Source organism: Camelina sativa, chromosome 13, assembly GCF_030686135.1.
Source record: "Camelina sativa cultivar CO46 ecotype springtype chromosome 13, ASM3068613v1".
NCBI lineage: Eukaryota > Viridiplantae > Streptophyta > Magnoliopsida > Brassicales > Brassicaceae > Camelina > Camelina sativa.
The window spans coordinates 7,691,707-7,711,678 of NC_141892.1; the positions used below are offsets into that span (position 1 = coordinate 7,691,707).

The following is a 19,972-nucleotide window of genomic DNA, read 5'->3' on the forward strand; positions in this document are numbered from 1 at the left end:
ATTTCAACAAACCAAATTGTACTTAACATATTATAATTTTCAAAAAAAATAATTTAAAAATTTTAAGAACCAAAAATTAGTATCTACCATTGGAACATACCATTTCACAGTTTTTTTAAAAGTTTTTAACTTCATTATTTTCAAATATTATAATTAAAAACATACTTAAGTATCCTTTTTTGAATTTGCTCTAATGGGTTCGAGGCTCGGTGTCACCTATTTTTTCTTCTTTTTTGCCTATCTTTTTTTGGGCTTGCAGCCCAATAATTGTCAGCGCCGGCTAATACATCTATAATATATATCTGGGTAATCTGCAAAAGAAAAGATTGATTCCACAATTCTGATTTAAATTATATTTTTATTTTTAAAAATTGCTTGCTTCATATAATATATAGTTGACAACAAAAAAAGATCAGGATTCACACGATATAAGGGAATATTAATAACTAAACATAACCTAGGCTCAGACTTGACGTTTATAGCAATTGCAGATAGAATCATAGAGACGAGTGATTGGTTGATTGCAGACAAAAATAATGAATAGTATTAGGTAAAACTTGTGAAAGTTGTTCCGAAATTTTGAGTTGAAGAAGAAGCTTTTCTCAGAAGCTCCTCCTTGAATTGGTATAATCTGTCTCTTTATTCTCGTCGGCTTTTAATGCTCTTCTCATCAAAACAATTTTTTTTGGGTGAAATTCTCATCAAAACAATTGATCTTATAACAACCAATAGATTACCTCCAAAAACAGTTAACCATATTTTCCTATCTGAAACTACGTAGTATTGTGCATTTACGTGAATTTTATCATATAATTGATACGTATCACATTGTTCTTAAATTAATTAATACGTAACACACATAAACAATTTGTTTTATATGTCTTATTATATAAAGTTTAGTTTTCAAAGTATTATGTTGCCAAAAAAAAAAGTTTAATTTTCAAAGTTAGTAGTTCATATAATCACGACTAACTATCAAGTAATTCGATAATTTTTTGACATATGTGAAAAGAAAATTTATTTAATAATTATAAAAATAAAATAAAAAAAATCCTATAAACAAAACGACTATAATTAATTTTTTGAAAAGTATATAAAACCAAAATAATCTATTATATCACTAACTTTAATAGAAAATTTATCTATTAAATTACTAATTTTAATAAGAAAATATGTGCAATTAATAAGGAAAATATGTGTAATTAATAAGGAAAATCTTTGCAATTTAATTACAATTATTATTTATTATAATCATATAGTAAAAAGAAATTTATACAAAAAATGATATAACTCTCAAAAAAATTCAAAACTTAGTTTATTTTTCAAAAGTTTATCAAATGTGTAGGTTTCAATTCCCCTTTACGAAACCTGCATTGTTTATTATGCAATTAAGTTATTACTATTATTAACTAAATAATGTAAGAGGCGATGGACATGGACCTAAATGAATTAAATGACCAGTTTGCAGTGTTTTTTTTTTTCTGTCAACCAGTTTGCAGTGTTTATGTATACAACAATTCTACACCTCGTGAGTTCAAGCCCGGGCAGAGGAGAGGATGAGAAGAAGAAGATGAGATAATGAAGGAACAACAATTCTAATTATGAAAGAAAACAATACGTTTGTATCCTTAAAACATGTACTGCATAAAGTCGAACGAAAAATTAAGGGTTGGTGAAACATTAATTGATGAACATATATATATGTTTAGGAAAATTTTAACCGATTCGTATGTGAACAGTTCTACGGAATGAACGCAAAGAGATCTTTATTGATTAAAGCTCAAAATTACAATAAATCAATATGAGAACCCGTTGTGGAAATAATATGGCTCTCCATTAGATTAAGTTGTTTGATATTGATTGTCAACTCTTGGTTGCTACCTCTTGGGTTATGACCATGATATACTAGGTAACAACAATCTCATCAGTGACGTATACAACGTCGATCTCGTGACCTATCATAATGTCATCGGTGATGATCGTTGGTGATGGTGATCTTGCTAATGCTCGGCAAGGAAGCTAGGTTTAAATCTTTTGGAGTCTTCTCGGGTTCTTCCTCCCTCCACCTCCATACGTTTCAGGGACTCTTTCTTTATAGTTATCCCCAAACCCTAGTCTAGTTGGGTTGGGCTTAGTATTGTCGGTTTAGGCTTAACCGAAGTTAACCAAGAGTGAATTTATTTTTTCCCAACAGTTTGCCCCCTACTCTTCATTTTCTAATTTAGAATTTGGAGAGTAGCATGTCTATTAGATACGCTTGAATCAGTCGTTATTATGAACGTCTTTTGACTGAATGGTGTCATTTCTACATGAGGCAGCTTTTGATTGATTGCTCATTCTAGCCACCTTGTTGCGTTGGAGAAGAGCATTGTGTGAGTTGACATACCGTTGTGTCTTGTTTTGCAGCGTGGCAATATGTAACATAACCGCGAACCTTCTTTTGTAGTTTGCACTGTAAGAAAATAATTATTTCTTACCCATGTACGTGGTCTTATAGTTAGTAGGTTATTTAATTGAGTTTGTTATATTTTGTTTTTAATCATTTGGGAACTAAAAGGACAGGTGTTAAGCTACATGTGAAGCTTATGCTTATAAGGACAAGTATTAAACTACATGTCATAGCTTATAAGAGAACAAGTGTGAAGTTGCATGTTGTGTTTGAAGCAATGCTAGACACTTGTTCTCACACTTGTCACCACTGTCTTCATCTCTACTATGATGGATGGTTGAGATTAAATTAGAAGACAAAACCCTTATGATGAATAAGGTTCTCTTCCCTCCTATAAATAGATGGTTTGCTCCATCACAAATCATCACAAGAACAAAACAACACATAAAGAAAATAGTTTATAGGAAATGTCACATAAACATCATGTAAGAGTTTCTTTTCAAGCCTTCAAGCCAAACCATTCAAGAAGAAGAAACCATTCAAGGAATCATCATTTCTACAATGAGTGGAGGTATTATTTTAACCTTCTTTATGATTCTATTATGTGATTAATATAGATGTTTAAGATCTTGGGGTTCATGTTAAAAGAATGTTTAACATGCGCATTATATATCTTGCCTTTTTGTATTTTTCCCCGACGTTGGCTTCTAGTGATAAGCAAACGCTTCTAAGCCAAATATAAAGCATGGAGCGATAACATTTGGTGTCGTGTGTCCAGGTTCTGGAGCTTCGAGGAAAATTATTGTCACTCGTGTATCTTAAGTCTCTCGTTGACTTTTAAGATGCCCCAGCCACAAATTAAAGATATTTCTTATCTTCTAGGGAATCATTTTCTCAATGAACCAAACTAAATTGGCACAAGCTTTGATTAAATAATGATATAGTCGATATCACTTGGCTTCTGTAGATGTCATTGTTTTTCCATTTATTGTCTTCCTAGCCATAGTATTCCCTTTGATGTATTTTTGAAGTTGTATACATCTTGTTGGTGATGTGTGATTCTTCGCATAAGGGGTATGTTTTTCCACAGAACAATAGTCATCTCTTTTTGTCGAGTGAGTTTTGTGGATGTTTGTGGCTTTCTATGTGTCAAGCGCCTTTAGAGGCCTTGGAGACTTCAGTAGCAAGCGTTTAGATGAATTCTCTTTTCTGCACGTGAATGTCAAGCTCTTGTAGAAAAACGCTTCGATACTAAACCTTTAGGGTGCTTCTCACATGTTGTTGTGACCGATATTTTAGATACGTCTTTGTGCGACAAACTCAATTGACTTTTGGCGTCATTGGTCATATCTTAGCGTCTTGAGGCTCCTTTGATTATCATTACTAACTTGCAAAACCATGACTCTCATCAGTGCAGCCTACATGATCATTATTAGCAATTGAAACGATCGCTTATAAGCGATCTATATGATCTTTATTAGCGATTATTGGTGACCTTCACTATAACATATACAATTGAGATTTGACTCACGCAACCATGGTTGTCTAAACTCGTACGTGAATGATTGTTATAAGGATTCTAAAATTTTCAGAGGCTTTGCCTTCTATTTTTCAAGCATCGCTGTTTGTTTACTTGTTGTTGGAGCTTCCAAGTTTCAACCTCTCGCTAACTTTGGGGAGGATGCGGTTTTCTTTTTTAAGTAGCGCTTGTCGTTTATTTTTTCTATGAGCTTACTCATCCTCTTACCAAATCTGGGAGTTGCTACAACATCGATTTCTAAGATCGTCAAAAAGTAACACCTGCCGTCACTTATTTGTCACAGTGACGTTGGTTGCCGCTTTTATTTGTGGAGGTCATGCCTTCGAATTTTTGTAATGAGCATTCGATGCTTCTTGCTTCTTAGGAGGCTTCACGTGACCACAAACCCATTATTTTTTGGTGTGTAGCTGTCGCCAGTGATCTTTTTTGGGAGGTGATTTCTCCCGAGATTCTCTAGTGTCCGTCTGTTACTATTTCTTTTAAGCTATGTGACCGTAGCCATCTGATTTTACATCAGAGAGCTTTTGTCTCTTTAATATATAATTGTGTAGTTTTCTTCACTACCTTTTGTCCTTTCTTACCCAACTACCACAATTATTGTTTATAGCGGTGATTGTACGTACTCAACGTTTTTATTGGCTAATGACCGTAGTCACTGCCCTTATAAGTGAGCTTTTTGTCTCTTTAATTTTGAAACAATAGAGGTATAGTTGCTTTTCTTTCAGATACTGTGCCCCTACTTTGCTTTGTAGTGATCCTCGTTACTTTGCTCTCTGTAAACGACACTGCTCATCATGACTCAGTTTACTGTGAGTATTGTGGCTGCTCTTATTTCTCAGGAGTTTTTCCTCGGGTTTTCGTACTAGTGACCATTTTATGGAAGCATTGCCTCTGATTTTATTTTTGTAACGATCTTTTTCAGATCATATACTTTTACCGTGAACATGCATGCGATGCGACCATTATCGGCGTTCATTTATTCTAAGGCTTCGCCTCTTATTATAATAAATGGCTGGTCACCATTACATCATTTGATGAGGGTGTGCCCCTTTTTTTTTTTGAGCGCCCACTTTTGGTGCTTTTTATAATGAGGGTTGTCCCTTCTATTTTTTGATGCGACCAATGTCTGGTGCTTTTTATTATGAGGCATCTCTCTAATTTGATTTGTACTGACCATGGTCATTGCACACTATGGATTTTCCAATTATGTTTTAGTATTGGGCATCGTGACCACTTCATGTAAGGAAGTTTTTCCTCACTGCAATTTGAAGTCTGCTTCCTCCATGGGTAAGCTACTTTTATTTTGTTAGAGTATACTTCCTCAACGGGTAAGTACATTTTTATTTAGTGGAGTTTGCTTCCTCAATGGGTAAGCAACTACAATATATTCGAGTATGCTTCCTCAATGAGTAAACATCTTTGTGTTTCGGAGTCTGCAATCTTGATGGATCAGCAACTACCAAGTTTATGTATTCTTAAGTTTGCTCCCTCGATGGGTAAACAACTTCCAGTTTATCAGAGTATGCTCCCTCGTCACTTATATTTGTGGGAGACATCGCCTCTGATTTCTTTATATAATGAGCATTCAATGCTTCTTATATCTTACGAGGCTTTGCCTCAGCTTTTGTCTTAAGTGATCATCATCACTTTTTCTTTGTTTGGAGGCATTGCCCCCTACTTTAATTATTTATTTTTGATGAGCATTATATGCTCATTGTATCTGAAGAGACTTTGCCTCTTAGCTTATGTTTTATTTTTAGTGACTATTGTCACTTTCTATTGTCGAAGACATTGCCTCCAATTTTAATAGTGAGCATTCTATGCTTCCTATATTTTAGGAGGCTTTGCACCTTTGTCTAGTTTTTAGCAACCATAGTTACTTTATTTCCACTAAGTCTGTGATTTTATTCTGGCAATGATATTCATCGCAGTCATCTATACCAACAGCATCAACCATGGTTGCTGCTTGTCACGCTTGTAAGTGGTGCTGCCTTTTATTCGATTGGCATTGGCCATGGTCTGCAGGCTAAGGCTTTTCCTTTACATTGTTCAGTAGTGATCGTTGTCACAACTTTTTTCCTTGTTTTTTCTTTTCTTTTGAGGCAGTGCCTTTTGATTTTGTTCAGTAGTTGAATGTCGTCATATTCCATGCACATTATGGCTTTGCCAATTATTCCAGTGACGTCTCGCTATTAAGTATATATTAAGCGACCATAGTCACATCTATTTGCTAGGAGGCATAGCCTCTGTTTCCTTTCTGTAATGACCTTTAGTCGTTGATTTCTTTGGTCAGTGAACATAATCATCATCCTTTCTTGGGAGATTATTTTTCTACTGATTGTTGTCATTTTATCTCAAAATATGCGACTGTAGCCAACTTATCATTTTACGCAACTGTAGCCACATCTTTGTGTGTAGCCATTGTAGTCAAATTATCCTTACGCAACCGTAGCCACATCATTCTATGTAGTGACTGTAGCCGCTGTTGGGATAAGCTTGAAGAAGCCTTGAATTAGAAGACAAGTCCTAATCCTAGAATAGTTGTGTTTACAAAGAGATAAGGTTTAATGTACTTAGGAATTATCTAAGTACTAATAGTTCCTATTAGGATTAGGAATAGAAAAGTGTTATATAAGGATATGTTGAGATGTGACATAACTTATGAGGTTTTGTGAGAAGAGAAAGTGAGAGCTTAAGTTTTGAGAGATTTTCTTAAGCTAAATAAAAGTGAGTTGTGCTTTTAATTCTTGTGTTCATTACAAAACCTTTGTTCTAGATTTGGTATCAGAGCTTGAGTCTTTTACCAAGAAAACATGGCCGAGCTTACCGTAGCAACATCACGACCTAAGGAAGGAGGAGGATCTCCTTCTATTGTTTGTCCTATGCTAACCTCGACTAATTACACCGTGTGGGCGATGAAGATGAGAATTACTCTTCGAGTACACAAAGTCTGGGATGCCATCGAACATGAAACCGAGCAGATTAATCCAGATCATAATGATATAGCTATGGCTTTATTATTCCAATCAATACCGGAAAGTTTAACACTTCAAGTTGGAGAGCTTGATACGGCTAAGAAAGTGTGGGATTCAATTCGATCCAGGAATGTTGGAGCTGAAAGAGTTCGAGAAGCAAGACTTCAAACTTTGATGGCAGAGTTTGAAAGACTGAAGATGAAAGAATCTGAAACTATTGATGATTTTTCAGGAAAGTTATCCACGATATCTTCACAATCAGCTGCCCTAGGAGCTAACATAGAAGAGTCGAAGATAGTCAAGAAGTTTCTGAGCAGCCTTCCTCGGAAAAAATTCATTCAGATAGTTGCTTCTCTAGAACAAGTTCTAGACTTAAACACCATCAGCTTTGTAGAAATTGTTGGCAGACTGAAAGCTTATGAGGAACGCATTCGTGAAGAAGAGGAGGTTCAAGAGGAACAAGGAAAACTGATGTACACGGAATCACAACCGAGTCAACAATACCGAGATTCACAAACTAATCAGCAATACAGAGATTACAGTAATGAATCTGGAGGGTTTAGAGGACGAGGTCGAGGTGGAAGATCGTTTTATAGAGGATGAGGAAGAGGACGCTACGGTGGAAGAAATATGTCACAAGTTACATGTTTTCGATGTGATCAAACTGGCCATTTTGCTTCACATTGTCCAGATCGCTTGCTCAAGTTACAGGAAACAGAAGAGAGTAACAACAAAGATAAAGATACAGAGGATGCAGACGAATTGTTGATGCACGAAATTGTCTACCTTAATGAGAAAGACTGTATACCAAGCAAATACAAGAAGGATCGTATATCAAGTAAGGTTGAGACGATTGCAGGCATTGAGAATATATGGTATCTCAACAACGGAGCCAGCAACCATATGACTGGGGATAGAAGGTACTTCAACAAACTTGACAGCTTTATAACTGGTAAAGTCCATTTCGGTGATGACTCTAGGATTGATATTCGAGGAAAAGGAACAATTGCTTTTGTTGATCAGAATGGAAAATCAAGGACTATGACAGATGTGTATTACATTCTTGATCTCAAGAGCAATATTATAAGCTTAGGTCAGGCCACCGAAGCAGGGTGTGATATTCGAATGAAAGGAAACTACTTGACTATGAGAGATGAAGAAGGGAACTTGCTCGTAAGAACAGAGAAGTCTAAAAACAGATTATACAAAGTTCAGATGAGATTTCAAGACAATACCAGTTTGTTTCTTGTGGATGTTAGTGAGCCAAGTAAGTGGCATGCGAGGTTAGGAAACATAAATTATGCAACCTTAACATCAATGCTAGCGAAGGAACTGGTTTTAGGAGCACCAAAGGTTTCTGCTGGAAAACAATTCTGTAGATCGTGTCTTCTTGGGAAGCAAACAAGGCAGGTATTCCCTCAGGCAACTATGTTTCGAGCTAAACAAAGATTAGAACTTTTACACGGAGATCTTTGTGGTCCTATTACCCCAAGTACGCCTGCTGGGAACAGATATGTCTTCGTGATCATTGACGATTTCTCCCGATACATGTGGACGATGCTACTAAAAGAAAAAGGAGAAGCTTTTCACAAATTTCAGAAGTTCAAAGCTATGGTTGAGAAGGATGTGGTTGAGAAGATTCAAACCTTTAGAACGGATAGAGGAGGAGAGTTTGTGTCTACAGAGTTCAATTCATTTTGTGAAAATGCAGGCATTAAGAAACACTTAACAGCACCCTACACTCCACAACAGAATGATGTTGTAGAGAGACGCAACCGGACCCTGATGGAGATGACTAGAAGCATCTTAAAACATATGAACATGCCTAACTATCTTTGGGGAGAAGCTCTTAGACACTCGACCTACTTATTGAACAGAGTATCAACACGAGCTTTGAAGGACATGACACCTTATGAACTTTTCCATGACAAGAGACCTACAGTCGAACACATTAGAATTTTCGGATGTATTGCTTATGCCAAAGTGGAGAAACCGAACCTAAAGAAGTTGGATGATCGAACAAGAGAGTTAGTTCACCTGGGAACCGAACCTGGCTCTAAGGCGTATCGCTTTCTGGAGCCACAGACGAGACGTATCGTAGTGAGTCAAGATGTAGTGTTCGACGAAACAAGATGTTGGAATTGGGTTAAAAATGTGGCACATGAAGGAACAGATGAGAGTTTCAGAATCAATTTTGGCGTATTTGGGAATCATGGACTCCAAGATATCAGAAAAAATGAGACTGCAGTTGTGAACATTGATGAAGATACTAGAAGCGAGACCGATAGTGTTGAAATTCTTGATGATGGAGAGGAAACAGAGCAACAAATACATGAGACTGCAACATTACCTGCAGATATTTCGACAGAACCTATATTGCGGAAGTCAACACGACCAAGTGTTAAACCAAAATATTTAGAAGACTATGTCTTACTTGCAGAGGAAGAGGGTGAGTTTCTGTTATTAACACTTAATAGTGAACCCATGAACTTTGAAGAAGCTATGGTACCTAAGGAGTGGACACGAGCGTGTGAGGAAGAGATAGCTTCAATAGAGAAGCTTAGAACATGGGAACTTGTCGATTTACCCTTTGGAGCAAAACCAATCGGTTTAAAATGGGTGTTCAAGTTAAAAAAGAATTGTGATGGTAGTATCAACAAATATATAGCAAGACTTGTTGCCAAAGGTTATGTGCAGAAGTATGGTGTAGATTTTTTTGAAGAAGTTTTTGCTCTAGTTGCTAGAATTGAAACCATCAGACTGCTTATTGATCTTGCTGCATCACATAGTTGGGAGATACATCATCTTGATGTCAAGACAGCTTTCCTTCATGGTGAGATTAAAGAAACAGTGTATGTATCACAACCAGAGGGGTTTGAGAAAAGAGGTAGTGAAGGGAAGGTCTACAAGCTCCATAAAGCTTTATATGGACTAAGACAGACACCTAGAGTCTGGAACAATAAGCTAAATCAGATTTTAATGGAATTGCAGTTCGTAAAATGCTCAAAGGAACCTTCAGTGTATCAGAAGAACGTTGGCTCTAACTTACTTATCATTGGTGTCTATGTAGATGATTTGTTTGTAAGAGGAACAAGTCTGGTTGTGGTTAACAAATTTAAGGAGGAGATGGCTTCTAAATTTGAAATGAGTGACCTTGGAAGACTGACATACTACCTCGGGATGCAAGTTAACCAACACCAAGACGGAATCACGTTGAGTCAAGCTCAATATGCTCAAAGGATCTTGGAGGAATCCGGAATGGCACAATGCAATTCCGTGCTCATACCAATGGAACCAGAGTTGAAGATGTCTAAAGCAGAGAAGGAAAAGGAGATCGATGCAACGACATATAGGAAACATGTTGGATGTCTAAGGTATCTTTTGCACACTAGACCGGACCTATCGTACTGCGTAGGGATTCTCAGTCGTTATATGCAAAGTCTGCGGGTGTCGCATGGTGCAGCTATGAAGCAGTGCTTGAGGTATCTTAGGGGAACCACTACTCTTGGACTATTGTATGGACGGAAGAAGGTGCCTCGACTAATAGGCTACAGTGACAGTAGTCATAATGTTGATGAAGAAGATGGAAGAAGCACCTCAGGACATATCTTTTACCTTGGTGATAGCCCGATAACATGGTGCTCACAGAAGCAGGATGTGGTGACATTGTCCTCTTGCGAAGTGTAATTCATGGCTGGAACAGAGGCGGCTAAGCAAGCTGTTTGGTTACAAGATTTACTGGTTGAAATCATTGGAGCTGCAGAAGAGAAGGTAATCATACGAATTGTTAATCATTCGGCGATTGCTCTTACAAAGAACCCTGTTTTTCATGGTAAAAGCAAGCACATACACAGGCGTTATCATTTTATAAGAGAAAGAGTTGAGAATGGCCAGATTGAGGTAGAACATGTTCCGGGAAATGAGCAAAGAGCCGACATTCTTACTAAAGCTTTAGACAAGACAAAGTTCAGAGAGATGAGGAGTCTTATGGGAGTGCATGACCTGACAAAGACAGTCTTCAAGATTAAGGAGGAGATTATTGGGATAAGCTTGAAGAAGCCTTGAGTTAGAAGACAAGTCCTAATCCTAGAATAGTTGTGTTTACAAAGAGATAAGGTTAAATGTACTTAGGAGTTATCTAAGTACTAATAGTTCCTACTAGGATTAGGAATAGAAAAGTGTTATATAAGGATATGTTAATATGTGACATAACTTATGAGGTTTTGTGAGAAGAGAAATTGAGAGCTTAAGTTTTGAGAGATTTTCTTAAGCTAAATAAAAGTGAGTTGTGCTTTTAATTCTTGTGTTCATTACAAAACCTTTGTTCTAGAGCCGCTTCTCTTCTTTTTATAGCAATCTTGATCACTTTCTCTATTCTCATAAGGCTACACCTGTCATTTTTCACAGTGACAGTCGTCACTTCTCGTAAAGACAAGTTGTGTTTGATTTCTTGTTAGTACTTGCGGTATAGCTACATTGTTTTATCCAGATCTTTTCCAAGTAACTTAAGAGACAAACATATTGCTTCAAGTTACTCGAGCTTGTTAGACCTCTGTTACAAGGCACTTAGCCTTTACCGTAGATGAACGTAGTCTTCTAGACTATTTTAGATGAGCACGTAGCTTCTGCTACCTTTAGAGACACATCTATATTTATTTATTCTAGATGCTTATTGCTAAACCTTCTGTGATCTTAGGGATCCCTTGTGCTTAAGAACTTAATTTTTTCATCAAATTCTTCTACAATACACCAATATATTTCCAATGTGCATGCATGCTTAGTTCTTAATATATAGTTTTTATAGTATATACATATAATTAGCTAAGCAACTAGTTACTTATTAGTGTCAAGGGCTTGACTTATCTACTTATCTCATGTAGCACAAAGAAAGGATCTAGATTCTAGATTTAAAACAACCATGATACTTAAAAATAGAATTTATGAATGGTTATTAGAAAACTTATCTTGATTTGTGCCATATTGGCCGTGTTTTCGTTGAAGCTTCCGAGCCGAAGTGAATTTTTTGGATCCTCTTTTTGCTGATGCAAAACAAGCTTCAGTTTGATCTCCACGGAAAACTAGTCTTGTCATGTAGTGGATGTTGGACCCCTTCTCAATATCCTCAACAACAGTCATAATGACTATTTGAATGTTGGAGTGACCATGGTCACAGCTATAGTTACAGAACTTTTCTTTAATATATGAGACTCTGCATCTGTTTTAAAATACAGATCATTCTGTATTTCATGTTGTTTCGCCATGCTTGCATAGTTGCATTAATTAATGCTAAACCATTGTTGCTTACGATGGTCATAATTTATGAAGCATCACATGCAATAAAAAGTAATACTTATCTTCTTTTGGTGTTTTTTGTTCTTCCAATTTCCTTCCTTCGTCCTTGTGCGTAATTCTGATCTTACGTTGCTCGACAAGCAGGTTTGTTATTGAATCAGGTTGTAGTTATGAAACTCCACCGTGAATTTTATTCTAGTTGATACATTCCAGTGATTAGGCTCCGATCCGGTGCGGTGCTTGGTTCTTATAAAAAAGATCCATGAGACGAATGATACTGATCTTCCACAATACCGATCCACCATCAATACTGATCCACCGTAATACTGATCTTTCATGAGACGAAATATACTAATCCACCGTCAATATACTCAAAGTCTCAAGTGTGGTCCACCATGCGTTAGGGATAATGGTAGTGTTTACCATGAGACGAACGATACTGATCTTCCGCAATTATCTTCTGTAGTTTGCTTTAGACGACATGTGCTAGCTTGTGATCTTATACCTTTAAGCGTTTGTAGCTCTGCCCCCAATCATCAGATTCTCCATCATCATAGTAGTTCCATGATTCCATTAGGTTATCTTCGATCTCATATCAACTCATCTTGTCAAGAAAGTACCTCTCGCGTCGGTCATACTCACGTAGTTAAAACTGCCCCTCTCTCTAGCGCCAACGATCAGTAATTTGTAAATAAATAGATAATGATTCGTGAATAATAAAGATGATAATTTATTTATAAACTGTAAAAATTACAAATACAAATATTAGAAAAATGTAGTGTAGTAATAATTACAACAAAAAAAAAAGGAAAGCTCAATTAGAAAGCGTGTGTATGCATGTCATGATGTGAACGATCCGAAGTGGTAATTATAATAAAATACACTCAAACAAAATTTAATGTTCATTTTGTTTTCTTATATAAACAACCAAACCCTGAGTGATATGAATTCAAACATTTCATTATTTCTTAACTTTTGACTCTTTCTCATTCTGATATGTTCAACAAACTTCCTTAAAGAGAGAAAACAAAAAAAAATCTTTTATTCTCTTACGTACAATGGAGATTCAAACAACGGTTACAACTTTTTTTCGTACCTTAATAACATTGTCCACTACTTTGTTCAAAAAAAAATAATAAAAAAAAAAAAATAACATTGTCCACTCTCGTTCTCGTAGTCAGTCCTTCTACAATGAGAGATGTCGAATTCAAGATTAAAGATGACTTCCCACAATGGGTTACCAATGTCGACAGAAAAATTCTACATTCCACTCCCGAGGTAACAAAAACACATTTTCTTTTATCATCTATAAGCTAGAATTCTCAGTATATACGTATATAAATGTATCAACGTCTATTAATGCATATTGCACAAGAAAAAGTTCTTCTGAATAAATTTTAAAGGCACATCATATCATAAGTAAAAAAGAGCTTATGAGAATTAACATCAAACATTATAAGAATATAGAAAGGATTTAATAAAAAAAATTCTGTAGAAGATAATCAGAAGAAAAATGGGCAACATTCTATAAATATGCGTCATTTCACAAGATAAATCGGCAAAATTATGAATTTTAGGCACATCACAAGAAAAACCTCTCTTTTAATATGTTGAGTATAAAATTAAAAAAAAAACTATAAAACTAAATGGGCAACTACTCCTAAAAATGAAAGTATTACTTGAAATGAATATATTGTTCTATGTATTCCAATTTACTTCCGTGATCAAAATTATGTTTAAAACAAAAAAAGCTTCATTCAGCTATGATGATATGATCTTTTTGGTGGTGGCAACCCTAAAAAGGTAAGATGAAAGCTAAACATGGTTTGTAAATTACCAAGATGTGCCCTTTTTGTTATGATGAAAGCTAAAAGTGGTTTGTAAATTATTTAATTTATCATCTTTCATTCTATTTGATTGGCTTTTTTTTTTTCACATAATAGTAACATTCATAATCATGGTACACAAAATAAAAATAGCAAAAGAATAAATCAATCAACAACACACAAAACACAAACACACAATTACACCATCTTAAACAAATGCATAATATATAATCTTTGGAAACTCAAACTCTCCCAACGTGAGGCGTTTCTCCAGCCACAGTTTCTCCAACCCCAACGTGAATAGCTCCGGTGCACACCAACTGAGTAGCACTCACAATTATTGTCAAAACTTCAAGAGTTCTCTGCAAATACAAAACACAATTTTAATCTCCATAAGAATATACATTTTGCAAATTCTCTTAAACAAAAGGAGGATGAGGGTAAAAAAGCTCACTAGATTAGCTTCGGTCCAGCCTATGTTGATCTCTTTACATGCCAATCTGTGGTGTACCAAACATTATATTCGGTTAAGATTTGATTTTTAAAATTAAACCGGATTAAAACACGTTTTGATTTAAATAATAAACCGGACGGTGAATGAGTGTTTTTTTTACCCCATGGCGAGGAGAGTGAGAGACCAAGAGATCAGAGAAGAAGCGGCGGCAGAGTGAAGATTCGGAGAGTCCCACTGAAGAACGTTCATGATTCCGGTGAGTGATGTGGCCATTCCGACGACGCCGGCGATCAACGTGAATATTACGAAAAAACCAGTAGCCATGTTCCCCACGGGGAAGTATATCGGGAAGATCTTCGCCGGAAGAGACAGCGTCGACGCTACAAAATAAAAAGAAAAGATTGATGACAATTTCAAATTTATAAAAATGTTGGGTTTATCTGTTAACTAAGAGAAGTTGTTAAAAGTACCGGACTCGCGAGTTCTCTCGATGCCGTGATTAACAGCCCAAGAAGCGATGACGGTGACGACGAAATAAAGACCAAGATTCAGCAGCAGAAGCATGAAAGCTGCCGACTTTGATCCTCCTGAAGCCATGCCTACAAGATTCTCCGACAACAAATGTAATAAACAGACAGGTCTTTTACTCTTGGTTCTGTCTTGGGATAATCACAAAGATCTCTGTATGTGTCATATGTGTCTATATATTTATCTAGTTCATTGGGATAGAAAGTTCCTTCAGCAGAAAGCAATGTTTTAAATTCTTTACTTTGTCTTTAACTTTGGGCAAAGAATCAAATCCCAAGCTTCATAGTTTCTGCGAAAACCATTTTGCTTATTTGCTGTCTTCTGCGCACAAGAAGAAAAGAATAGCTAGAGAAAAGGTAGGTGTGTGGACCTTTGTCGCATTCTTTAAAGATTAAACCAATAAATTAAAGAATATATTGCATTATTGATTGTACATTGTAATTCATTCTTCTTACAAAACAATGAATCATAATATTTTGCAGCTCTAAATGCAGAGCTTTGAGATATATTGCAGGATGACTGTGTATGGTTCAGAAATCTTCAAGAATTTTCAAGGCTAGCTCGGCTAGTGAATGGACCGTTCTGCTATGACGGCTTAGTCCAACAGTACCTGAGAAAACATCGAAGTTCTCGAGCTCAGCTGTATTTTCTAGAACCTTTTCAAGCTCTTTCTGCAGACCCAACTCTCTAAACACTGAGACATTATTCTCCACATCATCTTCCATCATCCAAATCACCAGCTCGATCACAAACCTCCTGATTCTTGGAACCTTAATCGCTGGCTTGTCGTTCTTTTTCAGAATCGAGACTAATGAGTACGCTAGTTCTTGCCTCTTGATCCCTGAATCCATGAAAACATATCCCGATTCTTTCGAACTCATGAATCTAAACACTTGTGCTGCTAATCCCACCATGACTTCCTGTAATTTGTTGTCTTCTGACGTTATTGACCTCAACACCTGCAACAAAAAGAGAAAAGTTAACCGGATTTGTTACTGGATTCGAGTTGGGTGTAAATTTTTCAATTTAAATTTGTATAACAGAATAACTAACCGTTGGTGCTGCTGCTTTAACGAACTTGAGGTCATGATAGCAGCCATCCCCAGAGTATAAGCACAAGTTTCTCAACACTCTTGCAGCGTTTACACGGATTGAAGGAACTTCAAGTGCTTCCACAAGTCTTCCCAATACGCCAAGCCTAAGAACATGGAGGCAGTTACACTTGCTCTCCAACACAAGCATTGCTATCGCTTCTCCTGAAGCAATCCTCACACAACCCTCATGTCCCTCATCCCCGTGTGTTTCCCGTTTTAAAAATATGTTGAACAACTCTTTCAGAACACGACCCGTTCCACCAATTCTCTCCCTAACTTCGGCCTCAAGCGCAAGGTTTGTCAAGATCCCAATCCCAAGCTTCTGCAGCTTAGGGTATCTCGCCCCGTGTCTCAGTACATCCCTGACGTTGCTAACTGTGAATACAATCTCAGAGATCTCTTTCCGGAGGCACTTCCCTGTGTTCCCTGTTGTGCTGGCTAACATTTTCACCAGCTGCAGCGACCGTTTCAGCGTCAGCACCCGTGACCTCGCGATGTCTGCGGTCTCATCCCTCAACATAATTTCGTCCGCGTGTGTGAAATCAATTATCTTGGGGAGAAGACCTCTCGTGTTGCCTAGTTTTCCACAGTTGTCATGATCTTTAGCTAGTTTCTTCAGAATTAGAAGTCCCAAATTGTTAAATCTCCAGAAATCATAGTGTAGGCTATGGTCGTGGAACACTTTTTTCTCTCCAATCTCATCAGGAGCTTCACCTGATGATCTAGTGTTCTCTAATAACGATGAAATCGATTCCATTGCCCCAGAGATCCCAGCGACTCTTAAAGAGTTCTGCTTTTTGCCAGCTAGTTTCGATAGTATCTCAGCAGCTGATCTCCTTATCTCCTCCTCTTGCAGATCTTTCCAGTTTAACATCTCCACCAATCTAGTAAGATCAAACAAAATTAGCAACACTTCCTTGATCCATTGCTATGACATTTTGAGTAGTAAAGACCAAACCTTTCGATGACGGGAAAGTTGATTCCAATCTTCTCAAGAGTATCCTCAGAGTACCGTTCAGTCACAGCAAACTGCCTAAGAATCCTCACTCCAATGAGCTGTTCATCAGACGAGTTAGAGTCCAAAAGCTCCATACCAAAACTCACTATATCCATCTTCAAACCATCAAATATACTCCCATTGACACACTTTGAATACGAATCATAGAAAAACCTCTTGATCGAAACCAAACCAGTAACACCAAACTCACACTCTCTAGTCACATTCTCAAGCAAATTACAAACACTGACTTGCCACTCCCAATAAGCTTTCTCCGCAAGAAACAACAACGCTTCAGCAAAGGCGAGGGCGTAGAATATGTTGAGAGCAGACTGTCTATTCCTCTTGTCCGTATCTCCTTTATGAACATCTCCATAGTTATGCCTAACAAGCTTGTAAGAAGACAAAGCCACACAAGCCGTTGCAGATAGAAGCTGGAGCCAGTAAAGAAGCCTACTCACTGTACTGGAGATGAAGAACCATCTCGCGTATGGAAGAAGAGGTACATCTGAGTTCTTCCATGTCTCCAACGTCGTTTCTCTAACGACACAGTCTCTTGTCGCCGTCCCTTCCCTCGATCGTGGCTTAAAGATCGAACCACTGCAGAGAAACACACACAAACGATTAGTTAACATATGCTCTGTTCCGAGTTCTGGGCCTGGGCCTGAGGGATATTGGGCCTAGGCCCAGGTAGATTAATGCAAAAATTGAACCTGATTCGTTTTAGATTCCTGAGAAGCGAGGCTGAGCTTGATCGGAGAGCACGAAAGCTACTGATTCCGACGCCGGCGACGGTCCACGTGGCTTGGTGTTGCCACTCGAGCTCGTGGCTTCTGCTGAAAATTCTAGCACCTTCGATTAGGAGGATGATGGTGATGAACCAGAAATCGGAACCGTCGAGTGTGATCGCGAAGCCGCCGAGAAGAACCACCGTGGCCCAGATAAACCCTAGGGTTCCGATTCCGGTTGCAGTTTTCTCGAGAATCGCGAGTTGTAGAGCGAACAGCGTTAGCTTTTTCTCCGGAGCCGGGACTGTTGATTTCCTCCGAAACGCAAACGTGGATGAGACGGAAGCTGCGTCTGCGGTTTCGCCGCTGTCGCCTTTCTCAATGCTGCTTCTTAGATCGAATACGGTGTCGTTTGAGCCTATAGCTTCCTCCAATTTCTCAAGTTCGGATACCTTATACAAAAATGTTGAGTACTTTAAAGATAGTTAAAAATTTTAATAGTATTTAAACTGATTTTTTGTTTTTGTTTTTAGAAAATAATATATGATCGGCATTTCAAAGTTCAAATTTGAGATATTTATTGATTTTAATTTTTGTAAATACTAAAGAGGATAATATTAAGTGAAAATGTAAAAAGCTTGATTAAAAGTTTTCATGGAAATATCTAAACTAAAAAAAAAGCTTACATATTAAAGAAAAAGTTAGAAATTTAGTGTGATAAAAACCTGCAAACGAATACTTCGATCTTCGTCGTCTTCAAACTTTCTTGAATCCATTATAAAACTTTCTTGGCTGTTCTTTTTTATTTACTCCTTTCCTACTCAAAATCGCATTCGAATTGATTTTAACTTTATCAATCTTTCTTTCTTGCTTTTTCGTTTTTTTTAAATAGTGATGACTTGAGGAGTTGTTGATGATGTAGAGAAACGAGTAAAGCGTGATTTTACATTCGACAATTTATATATGGATGTATCATGTATATATAGAGTGAGAGAGAAAGGAGAGAGAGGGAAGCAAAATAGGCAAAAAGGAGTGGGGAGAAAGTCTGCAAATAAGCTAAATAACGCAAGGGGAAATGTGCAAGAAAGTGTAACTTCAAGATTTATCGTTGTATGATGGATGATGCTTCACACTGCAATTCTGTGACCAAATGTTACATCACTTTTGTAACATCTTCTTGTATACCTTAAAAAGGTCAATTTTCTATTCGTTTTTTGCTTTATGTTTTTGTCAGTTTTAAGTTTTCGTTTCTTATTGGAGTAACTTACAAAGTTAAAAAGATTTGTACTATGTTGGTTACATGGTTTGTTAGTTAGTTAGACATGCTACTTATCTATCCTTTGGGAAATTCTATGACTTAAAGTCACATAATTACATGTTGCTTACTTATCCTTCTCAAGGTTGCCATGGCTCATTCTACCTTCTCATTGATTTTTAAGGCAAAAGAACCTAATATGATCAGTTATAATTGTCCTTATATCAATAATTGTATGATTTCTTTGCAGTCTTTATGTTAGGAAATGCCGTGGGGATTATTTGTATTAACCCGTTATGACTTACAAGTAAAAATATAATATGTTTTTTGCGTCTAGAATTTCTAGAAATTGGGTTGGTAAAGCAATAATACATTTTCTGCTAATGTAACCATATATAGTAAACGCAAGAAAATCTACATCATTATTCATTAACATTACCATTGTTTTTTATTTCCAACGTGGCCATATTACTACATTTGGCAGAAGATTTGTATATATACTTAAGATATAAGTCACAAATTATTGGTTCTAAAAAAGTTGGCGTACGCAAATGTAATGAAGTCTAATTGCAATAATTAAATAATAAGTCATCAATAACTCGTTAAGAGTAATGGTGACTTGCAAGCATACGTGTTCCAGCAGAAGTCTTCTTGTGTGAAGTTAAAGGCTCAAATGGGATCCCTCCACTTTTGGACCCATTTAAATCCTTCCATCGTAGAAAAAAAACACACATGATGATGACTTTATAAGAAATAACTAAATTTAGTAATCTCCTAGACTTACCAATGTACTAAACAAAATAGAAAGTAACAGGAAATTTAGCTCTTACAAATTGTAATACTATATTTTCACTCCCGTTATAAAACTCGTCTTTGATACATTACAAGAAATCG

At 36.8% G+C, this 19,972-nt stretch overlaps 2 protein-coding genes and 1 long non-coding RNA gene across 3 annotated transcripts; 1 reads left to right on the plus strand and 2 right to left on the minus strand.

Moving 5' to 3' along the window:
* The first annotated feature begins 2,812 nt into the window (after positions 1-2,812).
* Positions 2,813-3,481, plus strand: LOC147929292 (uncharacterized). The gene is made up of 2 exons (XR_015577557.1): positions 2,813-2,960; positions 3,168-3,481. It is a non-coding gene; the product is annotated as an uncharacterized LOC147929292 (long non-coding RNA).
* Positions 3,482-14,045: 10,564 nt separating this feature from the next.
* Positions 14,046-15,160, minus strand: LOC104735954 (membrane protein PM19L-like). The gene is made up of 4 exons (XM_010455852.2): positions 14,947-15,160; positions 14,637-14,856; positions 14,477-14,522; positions 14,046-14,384 (listed from the first exon to the last, which is right to left on the minus strand). Exons 1-4 carry the CDS (start codon positions 15,071-15,073, stop codon positions 14,265-14,267), a joined length of 513 nt encoding a protein of 170 aa, XP_010454154.1. The 5' UTR covers positions 15,074-15,160; the 3' UTR covers positions 14,046-14,264.
* A 235-nt stretch (positions 15,161-15,395) lies between these two features.
* On the minus strand, positions 15,396-18,971 carry LOC104735955 (uncharacterized). Its single transcript, XM_010455853.3, has 5 exons — positions 18,549-18,971; positions 17,809-18,275; positions 17,057-17,695; positions 16,058-16,982; positions 15,396-15,963 (listed from the first exon to the last, which is right to left on the minus strand). The coding sequence occupies exons 1-5, from the start codon at positions 18,597-18,599 to the stop codon at positions 15,535-15,537; spliced, it is 2,511 nt and encodes an 836-aa protein (XP_010454155.1). The 5' UTR covers positions 18,600-18,971; the 3' UTR covers positions 15,396-15,534.
* Between the last annotated feature and the right edge of the window lie 1,001 nt (positions 18,972-19,972).

Bases quoted from the DNA above. Each gene is read 5' to 3' on its own strand.
- LOC104735954 (XM_010455852.2), bottom strand. From the start codon at position 15,073: ATGGCTTCAGGAGGATCAAAGTCGGCAGCTTTCATGCTTCTGCTGCTG. The intron at 14,523-14,636 runs GTAAAAAAAACA...GGTACACCACAG, and splicing joins CTCACTCTCCTCGCCATGGG to ATTGGCATGTAAAGAGATCA. The intron at 14,385-14,476 runs GTGAGCTTTTTT...TTGTATTTGCAG, and splicing joins GCTGGACCGAAGCTAATCTA to AGAACTCTTGAAGTTTTGAC.
- LOC104735955 (XM_010455853.3), bottom strand. From the start codon at position 18,599: ATGGATTCAAGAAAGTTTGAAGACGACGAAGATCGAAGTATTCGTTTG. The intron at 17,696-17,808 runs GTTCAATTTTTG...GTTTCTCTGCAG, and splicing joins AGGAATCTAAAACGAATCAG to TGGTTCGATCTTTAAGCCAC. The intron at 16,983-17,056 runs GTTTGGTCTTTA...TGATCTTACTAG, and splicing joins AACTTTCCCGTCATCGAAAG to ATTGGTGGAGATGTTAAACT.